Below are 21,686 nucleotides of genomic sequence, written 5' to 3'. Positions count from 1 at the left end.
ATAGGAAAGATAAATATAGGAGAGATATCTTCCCATGTTATAGGAAAAATTGGGAGGATAAAAGGTTAGGATAGGCTAGGGACAATTTCTGAAGTGCCAATTTACTCTCAAAATCTGAAAAAGTATATAAAACTAACAGGCCATTTCAAGGAAGATGACACTTGAACAAGAATTCCTGAATATGATTTCTGTGGCAAATCAGTATGTGATGTTAATCACATATGATCTCAAATTCTGAACAGTGGAAGAGTTCTGTAAGATAAGCAAAACACAGCAGGATACCTTACACTGTATCATGCATCTGATTTGCACACTTCTGATTTTAGACTTAGTTATGCACTGTGGGATCCATCTTCATTAAAAAAAAAAAGCTAAGCTTGTGCATCTGAGACTACAGCAGCAATAAACAAACAGTAATCTATTTTTAGAAAGTGCTGAAAGGCAGTTACATACAGAATAAGATTTATAACCTAGCCTAACTACCTGGAAATTAGGCAACACTTTGAGAAGGTTTTCAGGTTTGCTGCAATAATTGGAACGTCAGGTTGAAATAAACCACAGTATGCTATCTACATATCAAAAGGAAGAAGGAAAAAAAATCAAGAATTTGTATTATTTAACACTTCTGGATTTATCCTGCAAACTTTCAAATACGATGTCAGATAGGTATTATCCCCTCTATAAAAATATAAAGTCAAGTCCAGAAAGGTTCCAAGGCTTCTACAATAAAGTAACTTGCAAACGTAGGACAGAAGAAGAAACTCTAAGATGTAATTAAGGCAGAAAAAGCACTGCAAAGACACTTCTTTGATGTTGTCAATTGTTCAAAATTCACCTGAAATGGACAGCAAGAAAAGCACACATAAAGAAAACACTCAACAACCAAGAAAACCTCAATAATTTGGTCAAATGAAAAAGGCACATCTCAGAAAAATCTGAGTAGGGGAAGGATGAAAGGAGGATGAAAGAGTTAGTTAAACTCTAAGCTGTGAGAAAAATTTGCATTTGCCTTTCCGTAAAGGCCAAAGACCTGTTTTTTTCCCTATTCTCAGTGACACTGGCAAGCTTTCATACCCATACAAGAGGGCAGTGAGCTGGATTAGAGTGCTGATATGGCTGAAAAGTAATACAGACTAGCTCCACCAACACTTCCCGCCCCCCCCCACCCCCCCCCACCCCCGGATTAGTTTTCTACCAATTTAGTCCCTTCAGCCAACTTGCCATGAAGCCAGAGAAGTGCCGGTGTTGATTCAAGCAAAGCTGTGAGCACGCTGTCTCTGCAAGGGGCAGCAGGACTGTCACTGAGCAGCACAGAGCAGTTAGGTAGGCCTGGCTGTGTTGTAAATTGCTAGCACAATTACTTGCATGGCCATACAGTATGGCCCCACACATGGGGACTGCTAAGAGTTAGAAAATGACCCTGCAAATACACATACAGTTAAAAATCAAGTAAATCACGTCTGTTTATAAAAAAAAATAAAATCAAAGAAATGCAACACAAATATAGGCAACAGCCTCCTGCTCACACTAGATACACTATATACTTCAACTCCCTTTGCAATTAGAGATCATCAATGCAGTGAGGCATGATGTAATGCAACTACATTACTGCATTAAAAACACAGAAATCTTCATAATGGAAGTATCAAACTTCACTAGACCTAACAGCAATGAGTTTAAGGAACATTGACAACTGCTAACTAAACCACAGTATGCTAAAATTCACTAAGCAGGCTTTATTTCTAAAAAGTTAAAAAATAACTTTAACTTCCCTGGAAAAACAAACATTTTCTCAGTAATTACTTGTAAAGGCAGTGAAGATGAGGAAGTGCTATCGATCAACTCATTTTTAATATAACAAAATAACACATGCCAGCTTGCTAATTGCATACAGTTACGAACCTCCTTTTTGAGAAATATCACTCAAAAGACAGCTAAGGCAAAACACCCAACTTCTTAAGAGACCATCCTGCAACTGGAGATGAGTTTCAGCCACCTTCATCCAAACATGAAACTCATGCCTACCTTGATCTGTCAGTTCTTTCTATCACTGGGCACAGAGTAAGTCTTTCTTCCAAGAAAGGGGCAGTGTTTTTTCCATCTAACAAAGGCTTTGCTAGATGACAAAGAACTTCTTTACTACATTAATGACAGATATTTATTCTGGTATTCATCAGGTAAAGATTCAGCTACAACATACTTGCCTTATGGCAGAACTAGTAATCTCAGTTAAAGGTTTACAGCCCCACTGTGACAGGTATATGCAATCATAATAACCTGAACCAGAGTAGTCCAGAAGTTCACTTTTGAAAGTTTATTCCCAAAAGTAAAGGACCCTTATATTGCCTCTTGAGCAGTAAGCCTTGGTAGAAATAAAGTTACAATGGATTCTAGTAAGTGTTTCTAAAAGAAGTGAGCCTCAGAAATTACAAAGGCAATTGTAAATATGAAACCTAACATCTACTGCATAGTTCAAATTCTCATCTAATGGGCTCTTGAATAATCTTTCTGTTAGACTGTCGTATTAAATTGTCATCAGCAGGATATTCATATTTTGCTAAATGAGCCATAAAAATTGGACATGCCAAACAAACACATTATATCCTAGAACAGTAATAAAAATACATCAGTAGGATGAATTTTAGTACAAATGAAACAACTGTGTGGCACTGGATAAAAACAGTCTCATGAAAATAACAAATATTTTTGCAGTTGTTTCTTACAGACATAAATGTCGAAGATTACATAATATTAATCATGTCATATAGTACTACGTTTTACCACACTAGCAAAATATTATTGGTATTTATCATTCCTAAAACATCGTTGTGGCAAGTCTTACCAAAAAAACAAAACCCAAACCTAAAAAAAAAACCCAGGGAGACTTTGCTCCAGCTCCAGCTTATATGGTCTGAAAACAAACAAACAAAAACCCAGGAAGGCTTCGCACAGTTTCTGAATCATCATTGTTCTTTATTTATGATCATTCAAGATTCAGTCAGAGAAAGATATCCCAATTCAATGTCTTTCACTCCAAATTATTCTTTCATAGGAATTACTGGGACATGCATTCAGAAATGTTTCCTTGCCTCATGCAGCACTTACAGCACTTGCCCGTTAACAAAAACTTTTTAAAGGCCTGCTGACCAACCTGGGAAGAATAACCACAGCCCGTTAATTTACTCCCTCCAGTCTCCAGCTTTCACCATAAACTTGTTCTGCAGAGAAGTTAACCTCCTATTTAAAATAATTGAATTTCCCTGGGCAGAATAAAGCTGCTGTTACACAAAAGTATTTATTCTAAAATTTAAGTTATGTATTACACCTTAACCTGACTTAACAGCTCACCAGAGAGAGCCGAAAGGGGGAATGTCCTACTCCTCTCACACGCAGAGTCTGTCTGCTCTCCCCAGTCCAAGCCATTGTCCTGCCTCTCCTGCTTACCCTTCAGTGAGCAAATTCAACAGAGGTTTGGCAAAGCACCAATCTGGCAAGACAGTACACAGCAAGTTCAATCTCTTTGGCAATAAACTGGTAAGTCTCAGGGGTGGTGGACAGTATGAGACACACCACAAGGCTGGAATTTGTGGGGGGCAAAGGGGAAAGAGAAGCAGACCTCTCCCTCTCCCCCACCTGCAACAGTGAACCCTAAGAGCAGCACAGCTGCAACACATAACTCCCTCTAATCAGTTAAGAATGTTCTGTTAGTCCCTTTGCCCAAACCAGTTAATAATTTTAAGCCTTGCAAAGAGAACCAATAAATAGTTGGCATGCAGCTTTACATCCAAAATGGAGTCTCAGGATGATAAGATAAAGCAGTGAACTGTGACGTTGCTGCTTTCAGGGAATCCATACACCCAATTTATCATTACCCTATACAAGACAATAGCATCGCACCTTAATCATTTTACTATTCTTTGGACAATTTATTTTGAAAGAATTATTTTCAAATTTGATATCCATGCTGCAAATTGCTAATGCACATTAACTACAAGACATCAGTACTCATGCATTTACTACAATCCTTTTAATAACCAACTATCCTCGTATATTAGAATATATTAGAACATAATTCCTTCTGCAGATTATTTAGAAAAAAGTTATTCAAATAACAGCATTGCCAAAATGCTATTTCTTTAACTCATAGCAGACATTACACCATAAATAAAAACAAAACAACTTCTCAAAAGTTATTTGCTCTTAATCATTCCTGTTAGCTACAGTACCCAAATAACCATTAGCTATTCTGTATTCTGATTTATACTAGACTGTAATTCAGAGACTGAATTCCATTTGGCACGATCCCCAGTTCTGTGCAGGGAGACTACACCATAAAAGAAAATTAAATAAGTTTTCAGTACTCTTATGACATTCTATTGCAAGTACTCAAAAGACATCTCAAAAATGCGTCTATGTACTAATGAACTACTAAGCTCTACTTATAACATGTTAGTAGTGCTCAAAAAAAGCTTCCAACCTAACCATGTGTCACTGAATTAGGCAGTGATTTAATGATTAAAAATACACTATTTGATTTTTTAACCCATTATTTAAGAACTGGTTATCTTTTCCATGTTTCCTAAAGGAAATTAAATTTCATGGCCTCAGCAGCAGAATGAAAAACATTTTTTATCATATTTTAACATATTTATATTTGTGAAGGATCAGGGAAATAAAGAATGCCAGGTAATTCTTTTTGCATCGTTATATCCATCAACACAGGCTGCTGAGCACCCACTATGGAAGTGCCATTTACTCCTGTGAACACAACATTCATAAGCAACTGACTTGACCAACACAAGATACCAACTTTGACTTCACCACAGCTTAAGATCAGCTTCACCTGAAAATATTACACATGCTAGGCTGTTGAACACAGCAAGAGGAAGTTTAAGAACATATGCTTTTAAAAATTAAATGTGTAAGATAAAACCAGATTTAAATCTATATGACAAATAAGAATAGTAATATTTTTACTAGTGCTTTAATTTTCTTAATTTTAAGCAAGAAGTAATCAAGTACAGAGCATCAGACAGACTTCAACCCATGTAAGAATATTCCCATCTTAAAAAAAACCCTCAAAACTGAAACCACATAGCTAAAACATGGGCCAAAAGAAAAGAACTTTCCAAATCTGCTCCCCCCCGCTCCCCATGGAAGCGCCTTTTAGAACCACCAAGTTAAGAGAAGAATTACATTTGCCCTTTTTCCCCCAAAAAGAATTTGTTCACTGTATCTCTAACAGCCTCCCCCACCACAACAGCTTCATTTTTATTTATTTTATTTTCTCAGCCTCCTGCAGTATCTTAAGCTATCCTGTACACTCTTCCACTCCTTTCTGCAACAGACACACACACAGATGGAGGCATACACTGTCCTGCATACTGAGTCCTCTAGCTGCCCTGATCCCTGACCGCTCAGCCAGTATATGTACTAACACGAGTTAGCAGCAAACTGAACCATGCTGAGGCAACACTGAAACCTTCGCTTCAGGGACACTAATTTTGACTTCTCTGTTTTATGGAAGTGGGGAAGTTTCACAAAATTTCTAGCCATTTACCTGTGAGATCTCTACTCCTCTGCAAACAAAAGGGTTTAATAGCTATTAGTGGGAAGGGAGGAGACCAAATTATGAGATGTGACTCAAAAAACCCTCAGTCTTACACAGCAATATTTAAAAGTGATGAGTTTGGTGATTAGTCTCACATTATAGGACCTGTTACAATACAAAACACCTTGACACCCCTCAGTTATGTCAATTAAGAGATACAGCTAAAAGTCTATAGAAAAGGTAAAATCTGATACTGCACTGATATCCATGCATAGTCTTCCAGAAACAACACTAATAAAAGCCAAAGTTGTTGTTGAAATCATTACAATAAATAATCCATTATGTTTTATCCTTGTACATAAAACAAGAAGCAAAAGACTAAAATATCCAAATAGGCTCATCATAAAAGTATCTGTGCATGCAAGACATTTGCAATATGTTGGTTCATGCTTGCTATCAAGCCACATATTGATATTATTGATGTTATTACTATTGCTTTTGTATTTATACTTACATAAAGAAGAGCATAAGGATCTCTTTTAGGAACATTCTCAATTTGATTTTTTTTTGGCCACCGAAAACCAGTAGAATTTCTGTACTTTTTCTGAGGGAAGAGTAGTGCCTTCCTATCAAACCCAAGTGCCAGAAAGTAACGGATGAGGCATCCCACACAGGATAGTTACTCTTACACCTGAAGGTTCTATGCCCCACCTTGTACAAAATGATTATAGCAGCAGCTACTTAGGTAAAACTACCAAATAATAAATACCCCCATAATGAAAACCAGAAAATTGCACACAGATGCTTTCCAACTTAGAAAGCCGAGGACAAGCCTGGGCTCCTAGAATCCTACGTCTCAAAATTAAAAAGAAGGTGATGATGTGGAAGAGGACTTGGGCACAGGATATTATTTTAGAATGTGCTACCAAGCATATTACAACATATGTTTATAGAGCATTAATACATAAATGAAGTTTATTTATTTTTAGTATCTTTCTACATGCTTTAGAAGCAGCCTGTCTTTCTTAATATTTCATGCCACCTATCACCCCAGTTAGATTGGCACATATAACAGACAGTAAGAAGATAGTTTTGATTTGACTTTGCTGAGAAATAGTTCTCAACAAGTGGGTTTCATTCCTAGAAAATAATCTGTCATTGAAGTCAATGAGAAGGTTTCTTATTCTTAAAATCACTGGAAAGGACAGCTGAACAAAGATTTGAGAAGACACATATGCAGTGCTGGAAAGAAATTCTGAATGGGTCAGAGGACTAGGAGACATAAGTAAGCCATGGAAGAGTCACAAATTTCCCACTTTCAGATAGAAAACTACTCTCGGGGAAAAAAAAAAAGAAACTAACAGAACATGTCCTGACATTGACAGGACTGATGCAAACCAGAGAGGAATTCAACAGCATAAAGCAGGAGTTTGGATTATGATAAAGACATGGAAGAAGGTGAATGGTACCCGAAACATCCCTTCCCCTCATTTTCAAGCTAATACTTATCTCCACTAGGTCATAAACAAAGTGTCAGAGACTGCTTCAGAGACAATTACAGAAAATTAATAATTAAATCTCACCGTTAAGAGAAAAATAAAGAGAAGAGTCATAGCAGGTAGAAAATTTTCAAGTGTTCTATCTGAATGTAAACTCCACTCTGCCCTCCTAATTTGTATTACTCTTGTCAGAGATATCTCAATATGATTAAAAGGGGGGCGGGGGGGAAGCAGGAAAGGCTGACCACCACTTCAAATGGCAACTCTATGTCTATACACTAATATACAAATGCTGTGTGTTTCTGTACCACTCCAGAATCTCAGCTACCTTTAAGAAAATACACAAGTCTACAACTCTTGCTCTGGTGAAGACAATTCTTTACATGTGAACTGAATGAAAAACAAAGCAGTCTTCTAGAGTCCTCTGGCAGACAACTGTGAAGTTTCTGCTGCTGCTGCTGCTAATGGGTAGTCCACATCATTTTCTCTATTGTTATTAGAAAACCTGTAGCCAAGAAAATGGAATGAAAATTGAGCAAATTCCTCTCATGATTACACTGAAATATCTCAGCAGCTCTGTAGGTAGGGACCGGCAACATTCCTTAGAAAGGAGGTCCTCAAAAAGAAACTTCAATATTGGTTCTCAGTATCACTACTGTAACCACCAAGAGACTGAAAAAAGAAAACAGGAAGGCATAAAATGTTTCTCCTTTCTTCTGGAAAATACATGCATTTAGGAATACTTTAAAGTTTGCCTGTTATCTACTGCACAAACATAGGGAAACTTTAAATTTAAGGGTGGAGAAAAGAAATTACAATTTCCTTGCAACTCAGTAATATCCAAGGAGGCAGAATGTAACAAGAATTCCCACAATTTTTCTCCAGGGGTAATGATCAACAGTACTCTCTATTCCTACACATTGAACATCCCCCTATTTTAAATCCAAATAGATTTGCCTATTATTGCTTTGTATTATAGGTGTGACTATCAATTGAAAAACACAGGAATTCCTGTAGATAGAAATCTCTAATCACTAAATTTCTAGTCTTCCAAATCAGGAAAGAATTCCCATGCAACAGGACTACTCTGTTAGTGTGAATTTCTGCATATTCTGCCCATAACTTTGAAATCTTACTGTAGGAAAGTAAATTCAGAAAAAGAGGGAAAAGTTTTACTAATTCCACTTGCAAACTAGCTTAAATAACAAAAATAAGGTACTTTCCGCACTTATGAATTCTAGCAGTCCTGACATGCCAGGAAAAGTAAACACGTAGATCATGTATTTCAATGTATGTGATGAATATCAACTATTAGTGCTGCTCCAGAATGGTAACAAATGAAGCTTTAAAGAGAGTCAAACATTATAGTTCTAGGGATCTTTTTCACATTTTCCATAAAACAGTCTATACAACACAGCATAAAAAATGATGACACATTAGATACGCAAAACTGGACAAAACCCATGTACGAGTATGAATCACTGTGTTCAAGAACGGCATTACCAAAAAGGCAACAGATAAATCATTCAAGGAACACCCTTCCAGAAAGACCATTTTGTTTTTATTGGAGAATAAAATAATAAAAATATTAAAAGAAAGCACTTTAACAGCAGAATGACAGCCATATTTCTTCACAGTAACATCTGTTACACTAAATGAGAGAAAAGCAGTATCTTACTGAACATGTGGAATCAAAACTGAAATTCTGAACAACTATCATACTTAAAAGCAATTAATTTCATTTAACTGTATGTTTATCTTAAGTCTGACTGATAGTCAACATAAGCATGACAGCACCAGAAGTTTCTGTCTACATATATATATACACAGACACATACATATATAGGTACGTATTTAAACAGCACAGTTTCCACTAGACTGAGTTCAAGTAGTGATAGATCTAACATCCATTTGGCACATAATTCATTTGTTTTGCAAATTAATGGCAGGGATGGACAGAGGAGTCCTCCCCCTCCTCTCTACCAGCCTTTAATGTAACACTTCCAAAAACATCAAGTAAACAATTTTTGGTTGTCGCTTACACAGACTTCAACAGAGTCCCTGAAATATACACACTCAGACTAGTTATAGATACAACTCTAGGCTCATGTATTAATCATCATCTTGAAACAGAAGTTGCCGTATTTCCTACTCTATACACTTTTATCCACATTTTTGCCCACGTTATACTTGTTTCACAAGTCTGGCACTCTCATGCTTGTCTAGCCTTTGGATAATGGTGGTTCTAACATCATTAGATTGATCTAATGTGCTGCTGTACGTTTCCAGATTACAGATTGCCAAAAAACCCACATATATCTATATTCTACGCCTTTACTTTTTCCTATAAAGTCAACATCCCTAATAAGAACCTCTCAAATAACATCTGAAAGTCGTCTTTTTCCTTTGCTTCAAATTAGTACAAAGTTTACCAGCTATTACTAGATCTGCTATAGTACTATCATCCCATTTGGACTTGGGCCACCCTCAGAAATTTTTTGTCACCACCATCCACATTAGGTTTTCTTCATATGTGTGCACACTCGCACACTCTTAGGGTTTCTATCACATCATCAGTCCTAAAATTAACGTGTCCCCAAATAATGGGGAAACACAAAACCAGCCGATAACTCAGTTCATCAATCGTGGAATACTGAAGCTTCGAATGGGGATGCTATCCAGTGTCGTGTTGGTCCTGCTGTTGGAAAGAGATCTCAGAAGTAAGAAATGTGCGGGTGTTGCACATGAAACCTGTCTTTTCTTAGCCACCTGTCCAACCAGCAAGTAGCCAAGGTGCACACAGAAGACAGTGACTAGTCATCACCCTGACACTTCTAGTTGTCTGCACAAACCTCACTATATTCTGTGGAGAGAGTTCAGGAAAAAATGGACTGTCTCCACTCCACCACCAAACACTTTAAAGGTAGAAGGGAGGTAATGTGACAGCCGTTATGAACCAGAGAGTTTCTGAACATCAGAATTTCAGATTAATTATTCAAAACAACAAGCTGTATTTTGTTCACACAGTACTTCTATTCCAGAACGTCTAGTAATAAAAAACAAACCCCAACATCCCGCAGCAAGAGAAAACCTGCAAGAGGTATGTTCTGTATAATACAGGTACTACAAAATCGCCAATGCTAAACTTATCCCTGACTTGAAAAACTCTACTTATGAGGAGTAATTTATTTCACTAACATATATTTTTCTTCATTATCATCATGGTAATTTAGCAGAATTTAGCAGACCATTGGCCTTTGTCATCAGGATATGTGCTTATAGCAATTTTGCAAGACTACAATAGCAGATTTTCTTTTTTTTCAAATTGGTGAAACTGTAAAGGCTCAACAGTTAAAGATATTCAAATTTCAGGAGACTTTTTGCATTATAATTAAGAGCTTTACAGCGACAAAAAAAGAACCATACCCCTACGTCAAAAAAATTACTCAAGGGTTTATAAACGCTAAAGGTTTCTTTCAGTTGCAGCTGACAGATTCATCATCTTCGCATCACAAATGTAAGAATGATCCCCCTCCCAAAATTAACCGCAGTCCCAAACCTTTCAAGTAGCATTTTACAAGCAGATGAGGCTCATTTTATGGTGGGGGGAAAGGGTACGGGCTAGGCCGGGGCCTGGGAGCAGACTAAAGGCAGGGAAATGCAGCGGGGAGACGGCACAGCAATCCTCGCTTCCCCTCCTCACCTAGCGCTAACCTTGCCCGGCCGCCCACCGGCCCACCGCCCCTCCGAGAGAAGATTCCTCCCGCTGCAAAACCGGCCCTGCTACACCAAGCCCAGGCTGCTCTCAGCGTTCTGCCCCTACAAAGAAAACATTGCACTTCCAAAGCCTCAGAAAATTAAAAGAAAGAAAGAAAAAGAAATCAAATCGCCCTCACTAACCCCTCCCTCAAAAGCAGGTCTTTTTTCACCGAATCAAACTACCCCTTACGGCACCCACCCTTCCCCCACCACGAAGCCACCTCTCATTGTCGTCGTCCCCCAAAGGGGACCCATTACCCCCCCCCCCCCCCCCCCCCCGATGCATACACACGCCCGCCTCCCCCATTCCCCAGTCTGCACCGTGCCCCTTACTGGTTGCCAGAAGGGAAACGCAGCCTGTGGGCCACATTCCCCCCCTCTCAGCCATGCACGCACCTTCCAGAAACAAGCTGTCTCTGCAGCCGCCGCCGCCGCCACCGGCCATCTTCCTGCTGCCGAGCCTCGCTCCCTCACTCCATCGCCCAGAGAGGCGGCGGGGCCTGGCCCTTCCCCCGGCCTGCGCGCTCCGCCGCCCACCCCCACTGCGGAAGGCTGGGTGACCCGCAGCGGCGGCGGCGCCGCCGAGGCCCGGCCCTCTCCCGCTCCCCAGTCCGCGCGCACGGCGGCCCGGGCCGCGCTGCCTTCCGGCCCCAGCGCAGGAGGAAGCGGCGGCAGCGCGCCCGCTCCTCCCTCACCGTGTCCGCCACCAGCAGCCCCCTGAGCGGTTGCCAGCCGGGCGAGGCCCAGCAGCCGCCGATGGCGCCCGGCGGGGGAGACGGGCCTGGCCGGGACTCCGCCGGAGGCGCCTCCAAGCACACGGGGAGGACGAGGAAGCGGTGCGCGCCGCGCTGCCGCTCCTCTCCTCCATGAACGGCGCGGCGGGGCCTCACCAGCGCTTCCCTTCCGAAACCCCCGGCTCGCCCGCCCCGCCGGGCGTCCGGCCCGCCACCCGCAGCGGGGGCCGCCGGCTTCCCCGACCCCTAGACGATAAAATGGCCGCAGTAGGGCTGCGCCCGGTAATGCCCCGGGCTCTCCCGCTCCCCTCTTGATCAGCTCGGAGGCAGCGGCTTTTGGGAGGTGAGGAGGTGGCTCGGACTGCGTGAAATGAATGAACTTTCAAGAGTGCGGGAGTCCATTGGGCAGGACTGGGGCCCGCTGGTCTCTCCCCTCACTCACACTCGGGCAAAAGGCCACAAAGGTTTTACGAATTCTTATCAATCATAAAATCCTCTGTGGCCCTATCAAGGCATATTTAAGTCCAAAACTTGGATTCTGCAAAACGTACAGCATTGCTAAGCCACCTATGCAGAAATTGCAAGTCATGGCCTCGGCTATACTTGACTTCTAAAATTAAAAAATCCTTTTTTAGCATGTCAGGTTTTACATTTTAAAAAGCTGTCTTGTGAAGCCCAAGTACCTAAGTACCAAAATCATACAGCCTTTAAAAACTGGAAGGTAAATTCTGATGGTCTAGAGATAGGGAAAACTAGATACTCCTTTCTTGGACAGGTTCCTTCATCTGGAATTCTAGTGTCCCCACTTTTACTGCAGAATCGGGGAATTGTTATGTCTAATTTAAAGCACCTAGTTTCTAAAATGACTAATCCCTGAAAAGTGAGCTTCCAAAAATGCTTTAACTTAAGAGTTTGTAGACTAAAGTCCTAAATTAGGTATGTTCAAGTACCTAGTGCATATGAAAATTAAAAACTAGAGAGAGGAAAAAACTTTGTTTTCCTTTAAGTCTTCTAAATTTGTTATTTTCATTCCCGAATTTTCTGTATTGACACCAACCATATTGATAAGTGAGAGCGCTCAGTTTTTACACAAGCAAGAGGTAAAAAGAAGCAAAGTAGAGCGCAGAGCTGGCCTGGAAGAAGACACAAGAGATGTCAGACTGCTCCCCGAATGCTACGTGATTCCACCAGAGCTAACGAGCAATTAGAATTCCAAAAGCTGGAACAGTGCTGGCAAACCTACATGTCTCGATCCTCAAAATCTCCTTAGAAAAAAGACTTTTTCTGAAAGAGGGATCACAAAATATTCTTGTTTCGTTAGTAATAAAATTATCAGGAAACAATTAGGAAAAATGGGTGCAAGCTAATTATACAGAAACCAGAAGACCGTATGTTTAATAGAAACCTAATATTAAAAAACAAACAAAACCAGAAAAAAGGAAATTTAGAATCTAATTGGCAAAAAATATCCTATTGTATCTCAGAAGGGCATTGTCTAGACAGAGGGTTTACTGTGGAGGTTACAGCATTAATCCACAAAAATAAGTTCCTATTGACAGTTGAGACCAGACTGGTTCAGGTCTACCTAATTCTTAACAATTTTTTTAAAACTAAGGATTATGAGTTATGAGTTATTTGAATAAATGTTTGATACACAGTCGTGTGCTTTTGTTGATCAAGTCACGGCATCAAATACAGCTTCATAGTCTTATTTTTAGTGAACTGAGGCACAGTAGATTAAAATACCTTTTAAAGTAGAAATAACAAGGGAAGAAGTTACCAATATTCATCTAGATGCATGGTTGATTTTAGACTTTTTGATTGATAATTTAACATCTACTTTTTTATGGAGAAGAGCTGCCCCAAAATTACATCTCACTGCAGTGTTCTTTTTTCCTTTATTTTAAAGCTTTTGAAGGATGTGAGAGAGAAGTATGTAGTCAAATCTCATGTTCATTTGTTTTTCATTAAGCTTTTATTAGTAGTCTATTCTCAGCCTTAGAGTGTTTTTTTTCATTTGAGAAGTATTTGTGCAGGAATGCAATACTGATGGCACTTAGGTCTTACAAAATCTTTTCAGCATCCTCTTAACTTTGCTTAGAACCAGAGGATTTTCTCCATGTATAAGAAGTAACTGAGTGATCAGTGAGAAAGAGAAAATTAGCATTTACCTTCCTGCTGGGGGAAATCATACAGAATTTACTGAGTTTTCGTTCTCTTCTCAGCCAAAATGTTAATTGTGTTCACGGAGTAAGCGCCCAGGGATGAAATGCATCAGATCATTACTTCCTGGCCTTCAGCAGCCACTAGAAGTTGACTAGTCCCATGATGGGTAGTTGACAATCACAGGACACAATCTAAGATCCTGAATTTACAAACACTTGCATGTGCACAGCTCTGCTGGCACAGCACCGCATAGAGTGAAAAGCTGATTACTTCATTAGGCAATGATGAAGAATTTTTGTCTCACCCTAGAAATGTAATTTTTCCTTCTTTTCCCACAATGAAAAAATTGTTATTAATGAATGTGGCTTAGATGATTAAGTACTGAAATGATGGAAAAAATACATCTTTGTTCTTTGTAGTTCTGATTCTTTCCAATTACTTCTTGTTTCCTCTATGTTTTGTAAGGTTAGCCAACAAAATGGGGGTGGCTACTCCACAGAAACACTATTTCCTTACTTAAGGAATAAAATGGAATTGAGATTGCAGTTTTGCAGCTTCTGTAGTTGTGGTAGTGTACGTTACTTAATTTTCTTTACTGCTACAGAAATTGCATATAGAAGTTTAAGGGAATTTATAGGCACCTTGAATAATTTTTTGTTATTTACAACCCATGAACCCATTCTACAGACTATAAATCAATGCTTTTTAACAGCCCCACCTTTCAGAAAATAATGGTTATGGGCTGAATTATTTTTCACTGTTTTCCACTGTTGTTCTTAGAACTGTTCCTTGACTGTATTGACGATGTACAATCTGTGTCCTTTGTTAAAAAAAAAAAAAGTTTTGTTGCTGTCCTCATGACCTGATGCCTATTTTTCCTCTGTGCATTTTTAAAGCAAAATCAGATTTATTTCTTGTGCTTTCTATGTCTTGTTCTTGCTATTAAAGCTAGTGTTTTAATTTTAGGTTTTTTTTACCTGACATTATTCCAAGATAGCTCACATACTGTAGATGACTCTTCAGGAACATTCCCAAATGGAAGAGTACCATTCGTCTATGTGCTAGGATTTATAATGATACATCAGGACGTGGAGAAGGTTTTTGTTAAATTCTGGTATCAAAGATAGCTTGTCGAGTAGGTAGTAAATAACTATGGACTGCTTAACATCATTGGGACTTTGTCTAAAATGTTTTCTTAATTCCTTCCTCAAAGGAGACCTGTTTTTTAAATCTGATCAGCCTACCTCAAAACGCAATATTGTGTTGTTGGAGAATAACCATAATAAACAAACACCTATTAGGTTTCCTGCTACTGTCATAAACATTTTGAAAATAAAAATCCCATTATTCATTGCTGTGGCTATTGCTTAAATATCTGCTGCACTGTCTTGGTCATTACTGCATTATAACCATTCAAAGAGAAACAGTTTTGTTTTAAATCTGCAAGTCCTCTTATTGGACAGTGAGATCAAGCAACTGCGTTGGGCTAAAAAGATTATGACTTATTAAAGCATCAAAGTGAAATTTATAGAGAGAAAAGAGTGATTGAGAGATGTGTCACCATCATTAGCCACAACACAGCATTAGATATTACTTTTGGAAATAAAAATGTCTTTTTGCAGGGTCTGGGCTACACCTGGAAGGCCATTTGTTCTAGAAGAAAAAAATAACAGAATTTGGTGCGCAGCCCAGAACCATTACATCAGTGACCTCTCCTAAATAGAAGAATTACAATTATGATCATGAGAAAAAGTAAAGCTTTATAAAAAAGAATGATTTAAAATGTATGCATGGAATCATACTAAAGAAGAAATGCCCAATTATAAATAAAATATAAAATATTCCATCTGAAAAATTTGGGATGATGTTCTATATTTTTAATTATTCCTTAGTTATTGGGTAATTATTTTATGACACATGTTGAGGCAAAGATTGATCTTTAACTAAAGAAAAGCAAAACTTGATAGTAGTTTTGTAAGTGTTAAAAGGGGAGCACATAAAAGCCTCAAGAGAATACATCAGATCTGAGATACTTAGAATATACTTTCCAGTGTATATCAACATGTCTGTATAAAAGATATTTCAATATATTTTGACACACTTTATCATATTTGCTGTAAGTTTCCTGAAGCAACTCTGTTGTTAATCTGAAATAAACTTTTCCTTTTCTGTAATATTTTTATGGTGATACTCTAATGGAAATATGTTTTTGCATACAGACTGATGAAATGCATTTATTGATTGCAATCCAAGCTTTATGATTAGGCAACAGTATAAATTTCTTGTTTGTCTTTCAGCGTAACTCTTTCATCATGTTACTAATAAGAGCAGAAGTTCTAACTGATTTAAAGGAGGAAAAATATAAAATGTTGCATTTGTCAACATAAATAGTATGGCATAACGACAATAGCCTTTCATCTAATAACAAAAAGAATACAACGAATGCATCTACAGCACGAAATATTAAAATCAGAGACTATGGAATCAGGAAAATAAAATAACAGAAATTTTTACCACAATAAAAAAAATAAAAGCACAGCAAGACTCAGACTGTTGCTTAAGGCATGTCAGGCATCCAAAAACATCCAGCATACAAAACATACTATGCATATATGCACAGGGTCAGACCCTGTCTCTAATCTCTTGCTTTTCAAATCAATGGGAAATATGCCTAAGTCAACTTCGAAAGTATTTTTAAACACATTTAATAGATATTGAAACATTTTTGTATTAAGTTATACAGAAGTCACTCTCACAGTCACACATGGAAGGAAATACGTGTTCTTAATTGCCAGCTAACAAAACAGAACTTGTAGATGGTCTTTCTTTATAATGGTCTCAACCCATCAGAAAAGGAAACTCTGTTTTGTAGCTGAAATCCTTGCAGATACTTTGTCAATAATGATTAGCCTCAAGATCTTTATGTTAGTAGAGATGTCTAATTTAAACAAATGCATATAATAAACAGAAAATATCTAATTGAAATTGTTTCAGCAGGGTCACACGTCTTGGAGGAGGATCACCTTTCCCCTGCCTGTCTGTTTCATTAGATGTCTATTTGTCTAAAGCTTTAAGAATACTTAGGTTTCAGAGCAATTAAGGCAATCTTTTAGCAAAAGTTATTATGTGTTTTATGTAGGAAACTTCTGTATATATCCGAATCATGTTTATTAAAATAAACTACACTTAGGGCACATAAAACAGCAAATATTAACCCGTACACATACAAGCAAAAATACGTACTAAAGCAAAGAAAAAGGTCAGGTTTGTGTACAAGGGGTTGTGTCATAATCATAATGAAAGCAGAGGCAAAAAATCACTACATCCTACCTATAGTCAGTGTGCATGCCTTACTCCCCTACTGCTCATGCTGCTGGCTAAGACACTGAGTTTGTTTCTTACAAATTCCCCTTCTAATCAGAAGAACTTCTGAAACCTTCGCAATGTACAAAGGAGATTAGCAGTCTGGACTATGATGATGGATCTGCTTCTGTCTGTGTACTTTAGTGGTTAAGTACAGTAGTGTACTCGGTCTCATCTGTGAAGTGGAACCAGTAAAAGCATATGCAGGAATAACCATACTGGAAAGAATAGAATCCACACTATACAGGATTTGAAAGATGTAAAGGGATCATTTAATTTGTCCTTCTGCATAGAGTTAAGTTGTAAAGACTTAAAATGTCACTGGCATATGCCCTTAAAAATCTCAGTTTAAGATTGATCTTCAGTCTCCACAGATAGTGTATTAGAAAGGTGGGGTTTTTTTCCATATTAACCTAAATAATCTTCTCTACAAATAAGTTTCTTCTTCTACCTCAATTAGAGTTCACTACGCTCTTTTGAGTAACTTTTCTATACTGGGAGATTGCTGTTGTGTTTCTCAGTCTTTTCTACAGTTCCTTCATTTATTATTTTTAATCTCTCTGGAGTCTCTAATTTGTCTGTATTTTAAAGTGGGGCATTCAAAACAGGATGCAGTACTTACGTAGGTCTCTCCAAAGCTGAATAAAGCAGAATTAGTCTTCTGCTTCTGACATACTGCAATTCCCTCTAATATATCCTAAAATATTTTTCAACAAAATCACAGTTAGATCATGGTCAATTTATAATCCAATATAAATCCCATGTCCTTTTCTGTACTGTTGTTCCCTAGCTAGCTATATCTCATTTTGGATTAGCTCATTTGATTTCTGCTTCTAAAGTGTATGATTTTCTACTTGTCTTCACTGCATATCATCTTGCTGGTTTTAGATAATTTCTTTCAATTTATCCAGATCACTTTGAGCTCTAATCCTGTCCTTAACCTAACCACCTGTTAGGCGCTTGCAACACTTGTGGTCTGGCAGTGAAAATAATAGTAGAATTATAGCTAGGATAAACCTGTGTAGAATCAAGTGCCTCTCTCAGACTGTCAGTGAAACACCGAGAGTGCATTTTTTCAGCCTATTTCCTGGTTCAGTTTTAAGAAGTCATACAGGACAGTGGCTCATGTCTTACTAGAGTCAGTATCACCTGCATTCTCTCCCTATTGATCCTGCATGCCAACTATTTCAATGAAGATGGGCAAAACTGTAGTGTGACATCAGAGCTTTCCAGTGTTTCTCAGGAGATTGGAATACAAGTCCCAGAGATGTGTAACAAGACCTTCATATCTGTGTAGAAGTCCAAAGTTCTTTGCTCTTTTCAGTCTTTTTCCTCTTTTCCACAAGATGAGGAATGTCATTCTGAGACATTATTTCCTCTGTTAGAAGGATGTGGATGTTCACTGCTCTTTCTGAAGATGTCATTTACATTCTTTAACGGAGGTATATCCTAACAGCACTGGTCCACACGAAATACTCAGTTATACATATAGTAATTGTCAAATGGTGGAATGTGTGTTTGGAAGGCTCAAGGCAAGATGAAGTTTTCTCCAGAATTGTATGGATAACCAAACTAGCCCCTGTATAATCCCTATGACATAACAGGTAAGAAATATTCATGGAGTAGAACCTTGGCCCTGATGGAGTCTGTAGAGAACTTTGATTGGTGTAAGCAATATTGAGCCCTGAGACGGGGAGGTTAAAGAAATGAGAGTTGTCTTGTGTGTTCACAGTTATACTCTATAAGGACATCTCAGTGGGAAGGGATGTTCTAACTCATAGTGATTTGTGAGTTCTGCAGTATTTGTTAACAAGCTGTCCCAGTTTATAAAGTGGCCTATCACAAGCATTTGTTTTAACTTTAAAGATTCTCCAAATCTTTATGCTCTTTGATAAATGACAGTGTCAGTCATCATGTGTCTGTCTTTGATTCATTCCAGGCGTATATCATCCTTATCATCAGCTGCATGTATAAAAATGAGATGAATCTGGTTGTCATTGGTGTATTATTCCTAACATCAGGTCACCTTCTTCTTCAAGTAGTCCCATGTAGCTGTTAAAAGTAGGAGGCCAAACGGCTAGGAGGCAATGCGGTCAGGGAATAGCTGCTACCACTCTGAGTCCTGTCAGAAATCATTGGAGCCCCTATAATAACACACTCATGTCACATAAAAATGTCACTAGTATCACTGTTGATTTTGTCAAAAGCTAAGGAGATGTTAACTACTATGAGCATAAACCGGTATGTGATTGGCCTGCAGATTTTTACAGGAGTGGATTAGACTGGTTTTGGTGTTTTCACTCCTTCTTCTGCTAAAAATTCTTGAGAGTCGCTTTGGTATTTCTGGGAGCATGAGGTCCACAGCAGTTTGTAAGCATACTGTGAACATGTGTAAGCATATTACTCAGACTGTTTAGTGTTCAGAAGAAAGATACTGTTCCTCTTAATATTATGAATACATTCATCTCTGTTTCTTTTTGAGAAAACCCTGTAACTTGTGATTAAATTTGCTTTATTTATTACTTTAATATATCAAATTCTGTAAATTTCTATAAAAGGTACCTAGATCACAAGCACTGTTTTCTTTATTTTTAAACAAAATAGATATGAAAACTAATCAGTTTTCCATCAGTTTGAAGATATATATATACTTTGACTGAGGATTTATGGTTGCTAAAACAATGTGAAATTTTAGCAGACTGTTTAAATTATGATTACCATATAAGGACATTTAAAGTGGAGCTGACCTATTATTTATGTCTGTCCTGTTTGCTGCCTTGTAGGAGAGAAGCTAAATGTATTGTTTTTCAGCATAGAAAAGTTTTAAAGTGCTGTATCAGTTTTCATCATAAAAATTCCAGACTCTGTACCACCCATAAGGATGAATAAAGCTTGTAATCATTCTATAGAAAATCAGCAAATGAAATATAATCTTCTGAAGAATAGATAATATAATTTAAGAAAAGGAAAATTAAATCTTTCTCATTAGCCATAAGTAGTTTACCAAGAGGAAAATCATCAAATGACACTTGAAATGTATTGGGAAGAAATTCAATGCTGTAGAATGTTTCCTTTTTTGTTGCATGAAACTTTGTTGCTTTCATACAGCAGAAGTTTTGAAGATGCCTTAGAACAATATATATGCTATCTATATTAAACTATGTTACAATGTTTTTGTGTTTTCTAATTTGTAGGATCTGATTAACAATATTTTCATAATTTGGGGGTATTTTGAGTTCTATTACTGTCCTCATCAGTTTATTTAATCGCAACCTGTCAGCTACCATCTTCTCCTCCTCCCCAGGCAGACTCAACCTTGTTTTCAGAGTCTCTTTATCCACTTCTGTCTCACTTCTCCCTGTGGCTTCTGCACTAAATGCAATCCTTCAGCTTCTTCTCTGTCATTGCTCAAGTTCTTCCCTTCCCTCAGTCTTCCCTAAAATCTTTCTCTACGGCTCTTTCCTTTCATTCAGTTTCTGCTTTCAGCTTCTTTCCACCTTCTTTCTCAGTACCAAAATCCCTCCCATGCTTCCAACAGAGATTTCTCCAACCCTTTTCTCCCACAATTGTCACCCCATTCCTGCCTTTTGTTGTAGCTCCCTCCCACTGTTGCTTCTGCTATATTAGTTTGTTAGGATCCATGATCCATATTCAATAACTGAGGATAGTGATAGCTGAAATTTAGCTAGATGAATAAAAAGAAAATCTTGTCTCTATTTCTTATTTTCTTCAGTGCCATAATTCAGTTTGGTAATAAAACATGTTCTTCTCTTCTTGTATTAGCTAACACATGTCATTTTGTTTTTAAAAATGTTGCATACATACATGTAAGACTGAAACAGCAATCCAACAAATTTCATACTCAGTGCAAAGAACCTCAACAAAAACATAATTAATGCAACACAATGTTTGAGATTTTAAGCCAACAAAAGCCAGACCATTTAGAGCTAACGTTCCCATAGCAACCTTACTCTATCTCCTCCTGTGTCTGTGTGAGAGGGTCTTTTTTTACATGACCACATATTGCTAGAGAATGTGCTGTATTATTCCATAAATAGAACATCAGTTTAATAGGGGAGTTAACTACACAAGGACTTACAAAATTATATATATAGCTTCAAAGGAAATTAAATCAGTGTGGCTTGTAGAGGTACTGTATATATATAAATACTAGAAGGAATTTTCATGTAAGCTTCAACATGATGTTACATCATTAACATAAATCCTGCCTGCAAGTGAATTTTTGGCATGTTTTTAGTTTCCCAATTATCTATTTGCCTGCATATATAGAAAATATAAAGGCTAAATAATTATGGGAGGAAAATTGTTGGTATTTCTTCAAAAAAAAATACAAGGAGAGTCTTCAATTTTAAATGATAATTTTCCAGAGTAGGCAGCTACGTAAAAGCATATGGGAACTCAAAAGAGGCAGACTTTAGTCAGACTTCAGGGCCTGAAATCATCCCATTTAACTGTTAGCACTTAAATAAAGGGGCCAAAGTTATATATACCTTGTAATTTCTCTACAATTTAGGGAGGTAGAAGAGCATCTCCAGAGGATGATTCAGTCCTCCTGAGATGTGATTTGCCTTTTGCCTATCTTACTCTACTGAC

At 38.0% G+C, this 21,686-nt stretch overlaps 1 protein-coding gene across 3 annotated transcripts in view; it reads right to left on the bottom strand.

Moving 5' to 3' along the window:
- Positions 1-21,686, bottom strand: part of SENP6 (SUMO specific peptidase 6) — a 97,705-nt gene that overhangs the window by 73,934 nt on the left and 2,085 nt on the right. The window contains exon 1 of one of the 3 annotated variants that reach the window (XM_076333102.1): positions 11,206-11,392. The exons of the other annotated variants lie outside the window; for them this stretch is intronic. Coding sequence (XP_076189217.1) covers positions 11,206-11,254 — 49 coding nt within the window. The 5' untranslated portion in view covers positions 11,255-11,392. Of the gene's footprint in view, positions 1-11,205; positions 11,393-21,686 lie in introns of those variants that run through there. 3 annotated transcript variants of the gene reach the window in all.

This window comes from Aptenodytes patagonicus, chromosome 3 (genome assembly GCF_965638725.1).
Source record: "Aptenodytes patagonicus chromosome 3, bAptPat1.pri.cur, whole genome shotgun sequence".
Classification (NCBI taxonomy): Eukaryota; Metazoa; Chordata; class Aves; order Sphenisciformes; family Spheniscidae; genus Aptenodytes; species Aptenodytes patagonicus.
The sequence above is the reverse complement of the archived record's forward strand: the minus strand, read 5'-3'. Positions and strand labels throughout refer to the sequence as shown.